Genomic DNA, 15,249 nt, shown 5'->3' with positions numbered 1-15,249 from the left:
ACATTTCATGCAAAGATTGGCTCGATAAAGAACAGAAACGGTATGGACCTAACAGAAGCAGAAGATATTAAGAAGAGGTGGCAAGAATACACAGAAGAACTGTACAAAAAAGATCTTCATGACCCAGATAATCACGATGGTGTGATCACTGACCTAGAGCCAGACATCCTGGAATGTGAAGTCAAGTGGGCCTTAGAAAGCATCACTATGAACAAAGCTAGTAGAGATGATGGAATTCCAGTTGAACTTGATTGTCTAACAAGAACCAAATCTATACAAAGTCAGACAGAAGTATTAAATTTCTTCATGAGATGATATTTATTATAGATTTTAAAGAAAGTGTGGGAAAGTTTTTCTCATTGAATAGTATGGAAAATCTGCATCAAATTTATCCAAAGTGCATATTAAAAATAAAATTCCTACACACCATCCAAGAGTTGAGGAATCTCAATCTCTGGTGGTGAAATCAAGGAATCTACATTCTGATACCTCCCCTAGAAACCCTTCCAAGATGAGTTGAGGTCTTCAAAAGTCTCATTTACTGACTGATATGCAAAGATTAAGGGCAGGAGGAAAAAGGGGATGACAGAGGATGAGATGGTTGGATGGCCTCACCAACTCAATGGAAATGGGTTTGGGTGGACTCCAGGAGTTGGTGATGGACAGGGACGCCTGGCATGCCGCAGCTGTGGTTCATGGGGTTGCAAAGAGTCAGACACGACTGAGTGACTGAACTGACTGACTGACTGAATGATGCAAAGTTAAGACTGAATGACTTTTGGTAGTCATGCAAGTAAATTTTAAGGGTTGAACATGGCTACACTCCTAAAGTAAATCTGCTGAGTTTGGGCACTATTGTGTAGGATGTGGAATTGCTCTGCAGAAACTTCTAAAGCACAGTGAGATTTTCCATAATTTCCTGGTGCTTAGAAAACAAAGTCCTAGTGAAGAGCTGAGGCCTGTCTCAAACACACATTCAGTCTCCCCGTCAAGACATTGGCTAGATTTCAGTGCTCAAGAATGTAGGAAGCTGAAGTGCAAGTTCAATACCTCTGAAAAGAAGACCTGAATGTTCTCATTTTGGGGGGCCCAGAAGATAAGAATCTATTAGATTTTCAATCAAGCCTGCTCAAGGTATAGAAACAAAATAGACAAGACTGCAGTTCAGTCCTACTGAAACTAAAACTCAGCCTTGACCCACTGAACCCCTGATAATATTAAAGTTACCGGCTAAAGCAAATAGTGAACACTTTCTGGTGGAAGATACGTCTTCTGAATCTCTTACGCTTTTCAAATACACAGTGTTGTATCTAAAACAAAAAGTTGTTAAATGTGTGAGAAGGCAAAGAAACATGATTTATAATCAAGAAATAAAGCAGGCAGAAAAAGTAGATCCAAAAATAATTCTTCTATTGAAGCACTCAAAGGTTTAAAAATAACTTCAATTAATCTGTTAAGAAAAATGTGTACTAAATGAATGAAAAATGGAGACTTAAATAGAATAGATTAAACAAGACTAAGATGGACATTTGAGAAATAAAAAATAAAATATCTAAAATTGAGAATTAAGCAGGAAAGATTAGTGAATTCAAAGGCAGATCAATAAAGAGTAAAAAAGATGAAGCACAAGAAGAGACAAAGAATTGAAAAAGATGCAACAGAGAAATACAGGAAATAGTTAAAAGTTCTAATATTCATGTAATTGGAGTCCAAAAGAAAAGGACAAAGAAGAATATTTGAAGAGAGAACGGCTGAGTTGGTGAAAACTGACTAAAAGAGATCACTGAAAGAATTCAAGAAGCTAGCTCATCCCAAACAGGATGAAAACACAACACACACACAAAAACACATAGATACAAGATACACACACACACACACAAAACGGAGAGAGAGGGAATAGCCAAGCTGCTGAAATCAAAGGCAAAAAAAAAAAAAAAGACATATGGCTTTTAAAGGAGCAACGCTAAAAATAATGGTTGACTTTACAACAAAAATTTGGAATCCAGAAGGCAATAGAATACATATTTAAAGTACTGAGTAAAATAATTGTCAACTTAGAATTCTGCACAGCCTGATGTAAGATACCACTCAAACACGAAGATAAGGACACTTTCAGACAACAAACTGAGAAATTTACTTATCAGAAGACAGACTTGAATTATAAGAAATACTACAGGAAGATGTTCAATTTCAATGAAAATCCCATATTATAAATTCAGAACTGCTAGAAGGAATAAGAAAAACGCAAAGGGTAAATATACTAGTAACTATGAAATAATATCCACTGCTTAAAATAACAGTAACAAAATAATGTATTTTGGACATTTTGTAGAAGTAAAATCTTGATCCCCCACAACAAAGGTAAAAAGTGAATAGATTTTTACCTGTTGTAAGGTTCTTGTTTGAAACGTGGTTAAAGTGATGACTTAAGGTGGTATGAAATAAATCAAGTAGTCATATTTTATCTCTAATCATTAAAAGCTACATTAAAACATATAATTAAAAAGCTAAGAAGGAGAAAAATGAAATAATAAAATATTTCTTCTTTGTTGGATTAAAGGGAAAAAAGAACAGAAATACAAAACAAGATGGTAGTCTTAAACTCAACCATGTTCATGAAATAAAAGGACTAATATAAATATTTAGAAGACGACGGTTAATGAAAACAATAAAATCCACAATGAAGACGAATACTGTGTGTGCGCGCGCGTTTCTCTCCCTCTCTCTCCTACTACTGTTGGCTGAAAATGGAATAATCAAGATTTTGGAGGACTAAGGGAAAAGGAAAGGGAGTTAGAAAAGAGGTGGCAAAGAACGACATCCTGCCATTTCTCAGCTCCTTCTGATACACAACTATTAGATAAAACAAAACGACTACAACAAAACTACACATACAACAAAACTACACATACGAAACGCAATTTTCAATACAAAATCAGAAATATATGTTTCTATTAAACAGCATGTTGTACTGTAGTGTATTTGGAAAATTTTTTTTAGCCTTAAGATGTAACGTTCAAAGGAAAAAAAAAAAGCCAGAGGGTGAAAGTTTCCCAAGTAATTATACAGACTTCTCTCTTGAAAATAATTAGTTCAGAATAACTTTTTCTTCACAAATGGTTGAGTCACTAAACTTAGATGGCTATAAATCTAAGATTAGAGGTTTGAAACTAAGATATTAACCCACACGGAGTAATTATTATTAACGGTTAAAGCCAACAAGCGTGTACTGGCGCTTTTTCTGTGTCGCAGACCCCTCATTTCCTCCTCCGCCGGCTCCGCGGACTCCTTGATCGCAGTTGAGCCGTGGCCCCGCCCCGCTGTGGCCCCGCCCTGCCCCCGCAGCGTCGCCCACCCGAGGCCGCCGCGTCGCCTTGGAAACGGCCCCAACTCCTCGCAGAGAGGACCAAGATGGCGGCCGGGGAGCCGGGTGATTTGGGCGTCTACAGCTTCAGATTCCTGCCTCAGAAAACCTTCCAGTCTCTGAGCACCCCACAGACTACCAGCCGGCTCCGCCAGTGGTGAGAGGCCGAGGGGCTCTTCTTTATGCCCCTTGGCCCTCTCGGCTGTGGAGGCGCGGATCGGGCGTCGAGGCGGCCCCGTCCTGAGTGAAACCCGGAGGCAGCGTTACCCTCAAGAAGGGCGGGCTCCGTGGGTGGGACGGATGAATGTGCTGCCCAGAGGGTACCACCCCTAGCTGACCGTCCTTCTCTTTGCCCCAGGTCTATGCTGGGTAGAATCGAGGCGCAGGCGTTCGGGTTTGACCAGACGTTTCAGGCTTATCGCAAGGATGATTTCGTTATGGTTGGTATGGAAGTTGGAGCGTTCCTTGAACCACTGCTGATGTTACTTTTTTTTTCTACTTTGGCATAGATTCTGGTGAACACGGCATTATTCTGTGACGACGTTTTCTTGAAGTTTGAGAATAATAAAACGGTTCAATCGATTGTTTCACAGTAACTTTTATGTTTTCCATCACCATAAATTAGCTCTTCAGTATGCCGCCATAAAGAACTTTTCAATTTTGGAAAGTTAGTCTCTCCCTGGAAAATCGGTCTCTTTTTTAGTAGGCATACCTCATTTTTAAATCTTATCCAGCTTTATCACCGGCTTTATCCACTAGGCTTAGCTTCAAATTACTTTTGGTAGTTTCTCAAAATTAAATCTACCCTGTGAGAAGAGGCTCTATTAGCAGTTCCACATGAAGAATTCCAGAAAAAGTTTTAAGCAGTGACTAAGTTATTGAAATAAATCTTTAGCTGGTAGAGGTGGCTGCCTTGAAAGGGGGAAAAGTATTTCAAAGTACAGATTCTGGTGTGTTCACTGTATTTCATTCACGTTATTTAAAATCCTAGGGGTTTTTTAGTCCTCAGTTAAATGGAAAACTACTTTTATTGTTTGTGATATTATCTTTGCCGTTCATGTTCTCAGGCATTGACTGTAGTGTATAGTTGGCATAGTTTATTCACTCATTCATAAACACTTCCTCAGGGCCTACCCTGTGCTAGAAATTCTGTCAAGCAGTGGGGATGCCAGAAGGAAGAAGACAGGAGCCTGGCTTTCAAGGATCTTACGGACTCGTGGCAGGACTGCCAATAAATTTAAAAAATCAGATCATCTCATACAGAGTGATAGTGCAGTGAACAAAATATTAATCTAATTAACAAACCAAAATATTTACTCTGAGGGTGTATTAGTTTTCAAGGGATGCTGTAGGGAAGTACCACAAACTGGGTGGCTTAAAACAAGAGAAACGTATTGTCTTACCGTTTTGGAGGGTGGAGATCCAAAAGCAAGTGCTTAACAGGTTTTTGCTCTCCCTGAAATCTGTAGAGAGGAATCCTTCCTCATCTTTTTCCTAGCTTCTCATGGTTTGCGAGCAATCCTTGGCATTCTTTGGCTTGCAGCTCCAAAACGTGAATCTCTACTCCTGTCAAAGTCCCTTAGCTGTCCTTCCTTCTCTCCCTCCTAGCTGTGTCGCTTCTTTTATAAGAATACCAGCCATATTGAATTAAGGGCCCACCTTATTCCAGTATAATCTCATTTTAACTAATTGTATCCACAACAACCCTGTTTCCAACTAAGGTCACTTTCCAAGGCCCCAAGGACGTGAATTTTGGGCAGGGGGCTGAGGGAATACTATTCAGCTCTAAAATGAGGGTAGATTATTTAAAGTCTATTTCTCTTTACCTCAGATTGTTATAATGTTAATATAATATGCTACTGATTATAATATTAATGACATTTCTCATTCAGCTAGATTTTTATAGTTTTTGATGTGTTTCATTTATGCCAGGACTGGCTCTCAAATGAATTTTTTTTTAAGATCATCAGGATTTTAATTAACTGAATTTTAGAGTGCTGTAAAAATTTTAATATATGTCATTTATTCAACAAATATTTTTCGAATACTTACTGTATCCTTGGTGGGAGGTGTTAAAAAGACAAAAAGAGATCTGATCCCAGCTTGTAAGTCATGTGTATAGGTTTGGAAGCTAGAAGTGTAGAAAATTCTCTACAAGACAAAATAATTGCTATATTGGAGGCTGTATAAGGTGCCCTAGGCACAAGGAAAAAGATCACTCAATGGAGGGGCATTGGTATCAAAAAAATTTCATAGAGTGTAGAATTAATTTGGTTTGTTCAGTAGATACAGAGATCTTCAACAGAATCAATATTAATCCATAAAGCACAATAAATTTCTGTAATAGGCAGTTTTTTCAAACTAATTTTCAATATCTTCATGTTTATCCTAATTTTTTTTCTGGTGAGTAGGCAGTATTCTCATATTTTAATATAAAGAAGTGTATTCATACAATCATTAATTTTACTCATGCAACTAATTTGGAGGAGATAAAGCATTGTGGCTGAGAGCATGGCCTCCAGAAGGGGATTTACCCTGAAGCTACTGAATCTTCAGGCCCCTCACCAGCTCAAGCTCATCACACAGAATCCCCTTCCAAGGAACTCCAGCAGCATACTCACATGGTCATATGTTTTTGGAATTTTTCAAAATTAAATGTTTTGTGTTCTTAGTGAAGGTCGCTCAGTCGTCTGACTCTTTGCAACCCCATGGACCCATGGAATTCTCCAGGCCACAACAGTGAGTAGCCTTTCCCTTGTCCAGGGGATCTTCCCCACCCAGGGATCAAACCTAGGTCTCCCGCATTGCAGGTAGAGTCTTTGCTAGCTGAGCCCCAAGGGAAGACCTTGTATATTCTTAGAACCCCTAAAACTGTACATGCTTAAGACACTACAAAAGCCGGATCCTCCCTTCATTTGACCTCTGGATAGCTGTCTGTCCAACTCTGCTGCTTACTGGCTGTATGACATTGGGCAAGTTATTTAAGGTTCTTCAACCTTTGCTTTCCTACAAAATTGTCACAGTGCTTAACACTTAAGTACTTTCTGAAAATGAAAATAATGCTGAATATATATTGAGATTATTATGAAGATTGAATGAAATATAAAAATATTTAGCAAAATGCCTGGCTCATAATAAGTGCTGTTATTGTTACTAACATTTATATACTATTTTGCAAAATGTTTTGCCAAAGCAGTAATGACTCCTATGTGCCAGATTTAGCTTTCAGCACTTTTTATCCATTTATCACTAATCTTTACAACAATCTGGTAGATTTGGTGTTTTGGCCCCCACTTTAGGCAATGGCACCCCACTCCAGTACTCTTACCTGGAAAATCCCATGGACAGAGGAGCCTGGTGGGCTGCAGTCCATGGGGTCGCTAAGAGTCAGACATGACTGAGCCACTTCAGTCTCACTTTTCACTTTCATGCATTGGAGAAGGAAAAGGCAACCCACTCCAGTGTTCTTGCCTGGAGAATCCCAGGGAAGGGGGAGGCTGGTGGGCTGCCGTCTACGGGGTCGCACAGAGTCAGACACAACTGAAGCGACTTAGCACAGCAGCTTACAGATGAGGAAACTGAAACTCAGAATGGCTAAATAATTTGTGCAAGCTTGCCCAGCAAATAGCAAAGCCTAGACCTTTTGGCTCCAACTTCCATGTCATTTTGACTACAAAACCCATAACTGAGCAAAGAGTGCTGCTTAAAGTAGGATTCCAGATTTTGAATTTTCCCTTAAAATTTAGAGACAAATTAGGTTTCAAAAGTTTGTCAGGTAGTAAGTGGATGGAAAGAAGGAAATATTCATCCAGCAAATATTTCTTTAGTTCCTTAGTCTGTACAGATGAGCAGGACACAGTTAAAGAGGGAAACAGACCAAAAAGTGCATTGTAGAATGAGAAGCTGTATAATATAAAATGCACAAGGTACTGCGGTGGCACAAAAGAGAAAGTGGTCATTTTTGACTGAGGTGGTTAAAGGACGGTTTAAAAAGGTTTTTAATCCAAGGATTAAAAAGGTTAAAAAAGTTAACCTTAAAAAAGGTTAAAAAAGTGCCCTTCCAAAAGACAGGGCACTTGAACTCTGGCCTGAAAGATGAATAGGAATTTGTCAGGTAGGCAGAGTGGGGTATTGTTAAACACGTGGGTAGGACAATACTTTTTAAAACTTCCTGTGCCATGCAAAGGAGTTTGGTCTTTATGTAGCTGAAGAGCTGCTGAAAGGTTTTCAGCAAAACAGTAAAATTTAAAGTAATGAGATCACCTGGCAGAAGTATAGGGGGTGGATTGTTAGAACTGAGTCTGGAAACAGACTAAATTGGAAACTTATCTTCCAGACCATATATGGTGGTGCCCTGAATTAAGACAGAAGCACTGAGATTGCCTGAAGAGATGTTTATGAGACAGGTAGTACTCAAGGACTGATAGATAACTGACAGGCAAAGGATGAAATGGAGGATGACCGAGTTTTTTATTTGGTTGACTAGAGTGGAAGATTTAAATGTATAGAAAATGGAAAAGAATAAATAACGAAAATGATTTCAGTTTCAGGCACCCTAAATTTGAGGTGTATCCAAGTGGCAGTATCCTAGATAGTTGAATATAAGATCTCACTGAGTCTCAAGAGAGCTCTGTGCTTAGAATATAATGCTGGCATTCTCACCATGGATTAGAGATGACAGGAACCCTCCAAATTTACTGCAAGGGAGCTCCTCAGTTGACAGAGCTTCCTGAAGGTCTGCACATAGCTTCTGCTTATATCTCATGACCAGACTCTGCATATATCTCAGGATCACTTGCCACAGAGATTGCTAGGAATCGTAGACGTTTAGCTGAGCACATTGCTGTTTCAAATAAAATTGAGATTCCTTAAGGAAGGAGAGATACGATATTGGATCAGAAATCAGCAGTCTGCCAGATACATGACTGAGTCAGACATCTACTTATATTTCAAATGTGTGTCATCTAACAAACATACATTTAAACTGTTGTTATACCAAATGTTAATTTAGAAATATGTTTCTACTCTCACATTTTTAGTCCAACTCTTACATCCATACGTGACTACTGGAAAAACCTTAGTTTTGACTAAATGGACCTTTGTTGGCAAAGTAGTGTCTTTGCTTTTTAATATGCTGTGTAGGTTGGTCATAACTTTTCTTCCAAGAACCAAGCGTCTTTTAATTGCATGGCAGTAGTCACCATCTGCAGTGATTTTGGAGCCCCCCAAAATAAAGTCTGTCACTGTTTCCACTGTTTCCCCATCTATTTGCCATGAAGTGATGGGACCAGATGCCATGATCTTAGTTTTCTCATGATGTACTCTGCATATAAGTTAAATAAGCAGGGTGACAATATACAGCCTTGATGTACTCCTTTCCTGATTTGAAACCAGTCTGTTGTTCCATGTCCAGTTCTAACTGTTGCTTCCTGACCTGCATACAGATTTCTCAAGAGGCAGGTCAGGTGGTCTGGTATTCTCATCTCTTTCAGAATTTTCCAGTTTGTTGTGATCCACACAGTCAAAGGCATTGGTGTAGTGAATGAAGCATATGTTTTTCTGGAACTCTCTTGCTTTTCCCATAATCCAGCGGATGTTGGCAATTTGATCTCTGGTTCCTCTGACTTTTCTAAATCCAGCTTGAACATCTGGAAGTTCACGGTTCACGTACTGTTAAAGCCTGGCTTGGAGAATTTTGAGCATTACTTTCCTACTGTGTGAGATGAGTGGAATTGTGCAGTAGTTTGAGCATTCTTTGGCATTGCCTTGTTTGGGATTGGAATGAAAACTGACTTTTTCAGGTCCTGTGGCCACTGCTGAGTTTTCCAAATTTGCTGGCATATTGAGTGCAGCACTTGCACAGCATCATCTTTTAGGATTTGAAATAGCTCAACTGGAATTCTATCACCTCCACTAGCTTTGTTTGTAGCAATGCTTCCTAAAGCCCACTTGACTTTGCATTCCAGAATGTCTGGCTCTAGGTGAGTGATCATACCTTCATGATTATCTGGGTCATGAAGACCTTTTTTGTATAGTTCTTCTGTGTATTCTTGCCACTTCTTCTTAATATCGTCTGCTTCTGGTAAGTCCATATCATTTCTGTCCTTTATTGAGCCCACCTTTGCATGAAATGTTCCCTTGATGTCTAATTTTCTTGAAGAGAACTCTAGTCTTTCCCATTTTATTGTTTTCCTGTATTTCTTTACATTGATCACTGAGGAAGCCTTTCTTATCTCTCCTTGCTATTCTTTGGAACTCTACATTCAAATGGGTATATCTTTCCTTTTTTCCTTTGCCTTTCACTTCTCTTCTTTTCACAGAAGAGTAAGGCTTCCTCAGACAACCATTTTGCCTTTTTGTATTTCTTTTTCTTGGGGATGGTCTTGATCCCTTCCTCCTGTACAGTGTCACAAACCTCCGTCATAGTTCTTCAGGCACTCTGTCTATCAGATGTAATCCCTTGAATCTATTTTTCACTTCCACTGTATAATCATAAGGGATTTGATTTAGGTCATACCTGAATGGTCTAGTGGTTTTCCCTACTTTTTTCATTTTAAGTCTGAATTTGGCAATAAGGAGTTCATGATCTGAGCCACAGTCAACTCTCGGTCTTGTTTTTGCTGACTGTATAGAGCTTCTCCATGTTTGGCTGCAAAGAATATAATCAATCTGATTTTGGTGGTGATGTCCATGTGTAGAGTCTTCTCTTGTGTTGATGGAAGAAGGTGTTTGCTATGACCAGTACGTTCTTTTGGCAAAACTCTATTAGCCTTTGCCCTGCTTCATTCTTCACTCCAAGGCCAAATTTGCCTGTTACTCCACGTTTCTCTTGACATCCTACTTTTGCAGTCCAGTACCCTAAATGAAAAGGACATCTTTGGGTGTTAGTTAGGTCTTGTAGGTCTTGTAGGTGTTAGAAGGTCTTGTAGGTCTTCGTAGAACCGTTCAACTTCAGCTTCTTCAGCATTACTGGTTGAGGCATAGACTTGGATTACTGCGATATTGAATGGTTTGCCTGGGAAATGAACAGAGGTCATTCTGTCGTTTTTGAGATTGCATCCAAGTACTGCATTTCAGACTCTTGTTGACTATGATGGCTACTACATTTCTTCTAAAGGATTCTTGCCCACAGTAGTAGATATAATGGTCATCTGAGTTAAATTTCCCCATTCCAGTTCATTTTAGTTCACTAATTCCTAAAATGTCGATGTTCTCTCTTGCCATCTCCTGTTTTAACCACTTCCCATTTGCCTTGATTCATGGATCTAACCTTGCAGGTTCCTATGCAATATTGCTCTTTACAGCATCAAACTTTACTTCTATCACCAGTCATATCCACAACTGGGTGTTATTTTTGCTTTGGCTCCATCCTTTCCTTCTTTCTAGAGGTATTTCTTCACTCTTCTCCAGTAGCATATTGGATACCTACCAACCTGGGGAGTTTATCTTTCAGTATCCTATCTTTTTGCCTTTCATACTGTTCATGGTTCATTGCCTTTTCATACATGTTCATACTGTTTATACCAGTATCTTTGTTACCACTCCTAGTTGGGAATAAAAAATTCCAAAACATGTCAGCTTTCTTAAAGCTATCCAAGATTCAGAGAATCCCTAATGCCTCACTGGAAATTCTATAACAAACCCAAAATAACATTTGTACATATTAAGGCAGGCTGTTCTTGTGTTTTTTAAAGAAAATTCATTCTTCAGGTGTATAATTATGATTTCCATAACAACTATTGCTTTATTTGAGGGGCCTTTTGTTATTGTTGTTGTTCAGCTGCTCAGTCGTGTCCAACTCTGTGACCCCATGGACTGCAGCATGCCAGGCTTCCCTGTCCATCACCAACTCCTGGAGCTTGCTCAAACTCATGTTCATCGAGTTGGTGATACCATCCAACCATCTTGTCCTCTGTTGTTCCCCTTCTCCTCCTGCATTTATATCAGTATCTTTGTTATCACTGGGCCTTTTATGAAGACTTATTTCCATTGGCTCCAGGCCAATTCACCGCAGGCCACTTAACCTACTTCCATTCATAGTGACATTTAAAATGTAAATGGATTCCCCCCAGGTATAATTACTAAATCTGAATTAAATTTCCCCTTCTGCTGATTCTTTCAGAAGACTTCTAAAAAGCATTCAAAACCAGTATTAATTGGGATTGATTCCAGCTTACATGTCTTTTTAAAATGTGTGTTATATGAATTAAAATAGTTGCACAAACACTCCTTATTTGGCTTTTTAAAGTTATAAGGTAACTTCCTTTTTTCTGAGTAAGATTTTTTTTGTAGTTAGACATATATGATACCTGTAAGGTGTTTGTCTTTAATTTCCACCATTTGAATGTAAACACCATGGGACCAGGGACTTTGTCTTGCTTGGCATAATGTAGACATCATTCATGAGTACTTGCTGAATGTTGTACTAATCTTCACCCACATACCTGGTCCTCTCCACTGTTGTCTCTCATTAAATGACATTCATTCTGCGTGATTTTTCATGCAAAAATTTGGGGAGTCATCTTTGAGTCCTCCTCCTATTGTCCCTTTCTTCTAAATATTCATGGACTCCATCCACTTCTCTCCCTCCCCACTTGCTATCATTTTGACATGTGAACATCAGACCTTCCTGGATGACAGCAGTACCGTCCCGTCTCTCTTAACCAGTCTCTTTACAGCCCCTCACTTCATTCTCCATACCACAGAAGGAATGAACTTTTAAAAATATGACTCTAATCACATCTTTCCTTTGTTTAAATCTCTTCATTGTCTTCCAACTGTCCTTAGCTCAAAATACTGATCAGTCTAGAGTAGTGTGAGATTAAGATAAAAAATTTTTGACTTTTGACCTCCAAAGTTCAGTTTAACTCCCCAACTTCATCAGACCCATTGGCCCCTCGACTCTCGTCACACTGAACCTTGTTACTTTTTTTTTTTTTTTGGGGGGGGGCAGCACTGCTCGGCTAATGACTGGACTGCCAGAGAAGTCCCATGAACCTCATTATTTTTCTTCAATGGGATGTCCCCTCCATTCTCACCTTAAAGATTTTAAACTCGCCATTTTCTCCACCTTAAAAAGATAGTCTTTCCAGTGTCATGCTGGAACCAGCTCAGGACAGCTCAACTGCTAAATATTCAGGAATCTTTGCTGGCTGTTAAACTGTTGGCAATTTGAAATCCACCCTGGAAATCATCAAATGCTACAAATCAGGGCTTTGTGGGGAGGAAGGGGTTTCAGTTATTAAGCATTTACCAGTATACCTTTTTTCCAGCTGACTCCCACTCAGCTTTTAGATCTGAACCTAAATGTTCTTTCTGCATTAACCTTTCATCCCACAGCTGTTAGAGTCTGTCTGCTTACTATATACTTCAATATTAGCACCCTGTATTTTTTCATAACATTCATGCTGCATTAATATCTTAACATCTCTCCTTTCAGTCTGTTGATTCTATGAGGGCGGGACTATGTCCATTTGATTTTGGGAATTAGGATACTTTCAGTTGAGTGTTAGGAGCAGGAGCCAGATATAGAAGAATAACTGGAAGACAGAGAAGTGAAACAAGATAGACTCCTCTTTCAAGAAACTACTTAAGAAAATAGAGCAATAGCTTAAAGAAAGTGTCGCAATAAGAGAAATGTTTATTGAAACAATCTGAACAGCAAAGAATAATTCACAGAGTCAACAATCTAATACCCCAATCCAATCCAACCCTCTCAACCCGTCTCTTCCCACAAGCCTACAACTATCACTTCTTAGGTGACTATTGGCAACGGTTTGGTATATATTGTTCCATACTTTTCTTTATGTTTGTGTAAAGATTTTTGGTTTTTTCATATATATTACTCTTAAACTACTCTTTTTACTCAAAATACTTAACAGCTTTCTTCCAAAGTCAAAACAGTAAGTTGAGTAACTGCTATATGCCAGGTCCTGGCAATATAACAGTGAATAAGAAAAACAAGCTTCTGGAGCTTACATTCTATTCTGTTACTTTCTTTTCAATAACTGCATGCCATCTGGTGTAGATGTATTCAGCCGTTTTATTTTATTATTGTTCAGCCATTTTATTCAATCAATCTACTGATGGGCATTGAAATTTTCAGGTATTAACACTACAGATAATACTATTAAAAAATTCCGTGTACATAAATTTTACCTACTGATGGTTTAATTTTTGTATAACATACCCAAAAGTTGAATTTGTTGGGTCATAAGTTACATGTTTTTAATGTTAAAGATCATATCCAATTCTCCCTGGATATAAAGTTATAAAGATTCACACTTCTACCAGCAGTATGTAAGAGTGCATATTTTCTGGTACTCCTACCAAAAGTTACTAGTCTTTTTAAATCTTGCCAATATAGTGGGTAAAAATGATATCTTCTGGCTTTTGTTTTTATTTTTCTCACTGCTCTTAAAGTTGAGCATCTTTTCATAAGTTTGTTGGCTATTTGTATGTTTTTACATGGCTTTTTGTTATCTTTTGGCTGTGTTTAAATCGGGTTGTCAGTTTTTCTTATCATAAATGTTGGGCTTTTTTAAGCCGGGTAGGGCTATCAGTCTCCCTCTCTTTAAAATCATATTTGTTGCAAATATTTCTTACCAACCTGTTTTTTTTCTTTTATTGCTCATCCTGGGCATCATTATGTTTTCTGACTGCCCAATATTTTTTGAACATACATGTGATTTGGAGTAATTTTCACCCTTCATTTTTTAGGAAGTCCAAAGCAGAATCCAAAACATTTGCTTTTTTTTTTTTTTTAGGTATAATTATCATGGGCTTCCCAGGTGGCTCAGTGGTAAAGAATCTGCCTCCCAAGGCAGGAGATTCAAGAGGCATGCATTCGATCTGTGGGTCAGGAAGATCCCCTGGAGAAGGAAATAGCAATATGCTCCAGTATTCTTTGCTGGAAAAGTCCATGAACAGAGGAGCCTGGAGGGCTACAGTCCATGGGGTCACAAAAAGTCAGACACAATTGAGTGACTGATCATGCATAACTGACATATGATACTAGTTTCAGGTGTATAATATACTGCAATTCACATACTGCAAAATGGTCACCGTAGTAAGGCTAATTATCTTTTGTCACCATGCAGAGTTACATTTCTTTTTTCTTGTGATGAGAACTTTTAAGATTTATTCACTTAGCAACTTTCAAATATGCAATACATTAATTATAGTCACTGTGCTATTCATTACATACCCTATAACTAACTTATCTTATAATGGGAAATTTGTACCTGTTGACCTCCTTCATCCATTTCATCTACCTCGCAACCCTTCTCTGTGGCAACAACCAATGTATTCTCTGTATCTGTTGGTTTGGTTTGTATTCACTCACTCAGTCGTGTCAGACTCTTTGTGCCCCTTTGGTCTGTAACCCACCAGGCTCCTCTGTCCATGGATATTCTAGGCAAGAACACTGGAGTGGGTTGCCATTTCCTCCTCTAGGGTATTTTCCTGACCTAGGGATTGAACCCCTGTCTCCTATGTCTCCTGCATTGCAGGCTGATTCTTTACCAATGAGCCATCTGGGAAGCTCACTTGCTTGGTTTGGTTTGTTCATTTATTCTGTTTTTTAGATTCCACATACAAGTGAAACCATAGAGTATTTGTCTTTCTCTGTCTGACTTATTACACTAATTTAGTGTAATAGCTTCAAGGTCCTTCTGCGTAGTCACAAATGGCAAGATTTCAATCTTTTTATGACTGATATTCCATCATATATATATATATATATATATATATATAAAACACAGCTGCTTTATCCATCCATCCATATATGGACATGTAAGTTATTTAGGTTGTTTCCGTATCTTGATTCTTGGTAAATAATGCTCCAGTCAACATAGAGTGCATATAGTTTTTTGAATTAGAGCTTT

At 38.6% G+C, this 15,249-nt stretch overlaps 1 protein-coding gene across 2 annotated transcripts in view; it reads left to right on the top strand.

Annotated features, from left to right (window-relative positions):
- The first annotated feature begins 3,357 nt into the window (after positions 1–3,357).
- CFAP300 (cilia and flagella associated protein 300) overlaps positions 3,358–15,249 on the top strand; it is a 29,343-nt gene continuing 17,451 nt past the window's right edge. Inside the window, exons 1-2 of one of the 2 annotated variants that reach the window (XM_061440124.1) lie at positions 3,358–3,521; positions 3,723–3,804. In XM_061440124.1, coding sequence (XP_061296108.1) covers positions 3,412–3,521; positions 3,723–3,804 — 192 coding nt within the window. In that variant the 5' untranslated portion in view covers positions 3,358–3,411. The remainder of the gene's footprint in view (positions 3,522–3,722; positions 3,805–15,249) is intronic. The other variant, XM_061440125.1, reaches the window with a different exon arrangement.

Source organism: Bos javanicus, chromosome 15, assembly GCF_032452875.1.
Source record: "Bos javanicus breed banteng chromosome 15, ARS-OSU_banteng_1.0, whole genome shotgun sequence".
NCBI classification, from domain to species: Eukaryota; Metazoa; Chordata; class Mammalia; order Artiodactyla; family Bovidae; genus Bos; species Bos javanicus.
This window is presented reverse-complemented; position numbering and strand designations above follow the sequence as displayed.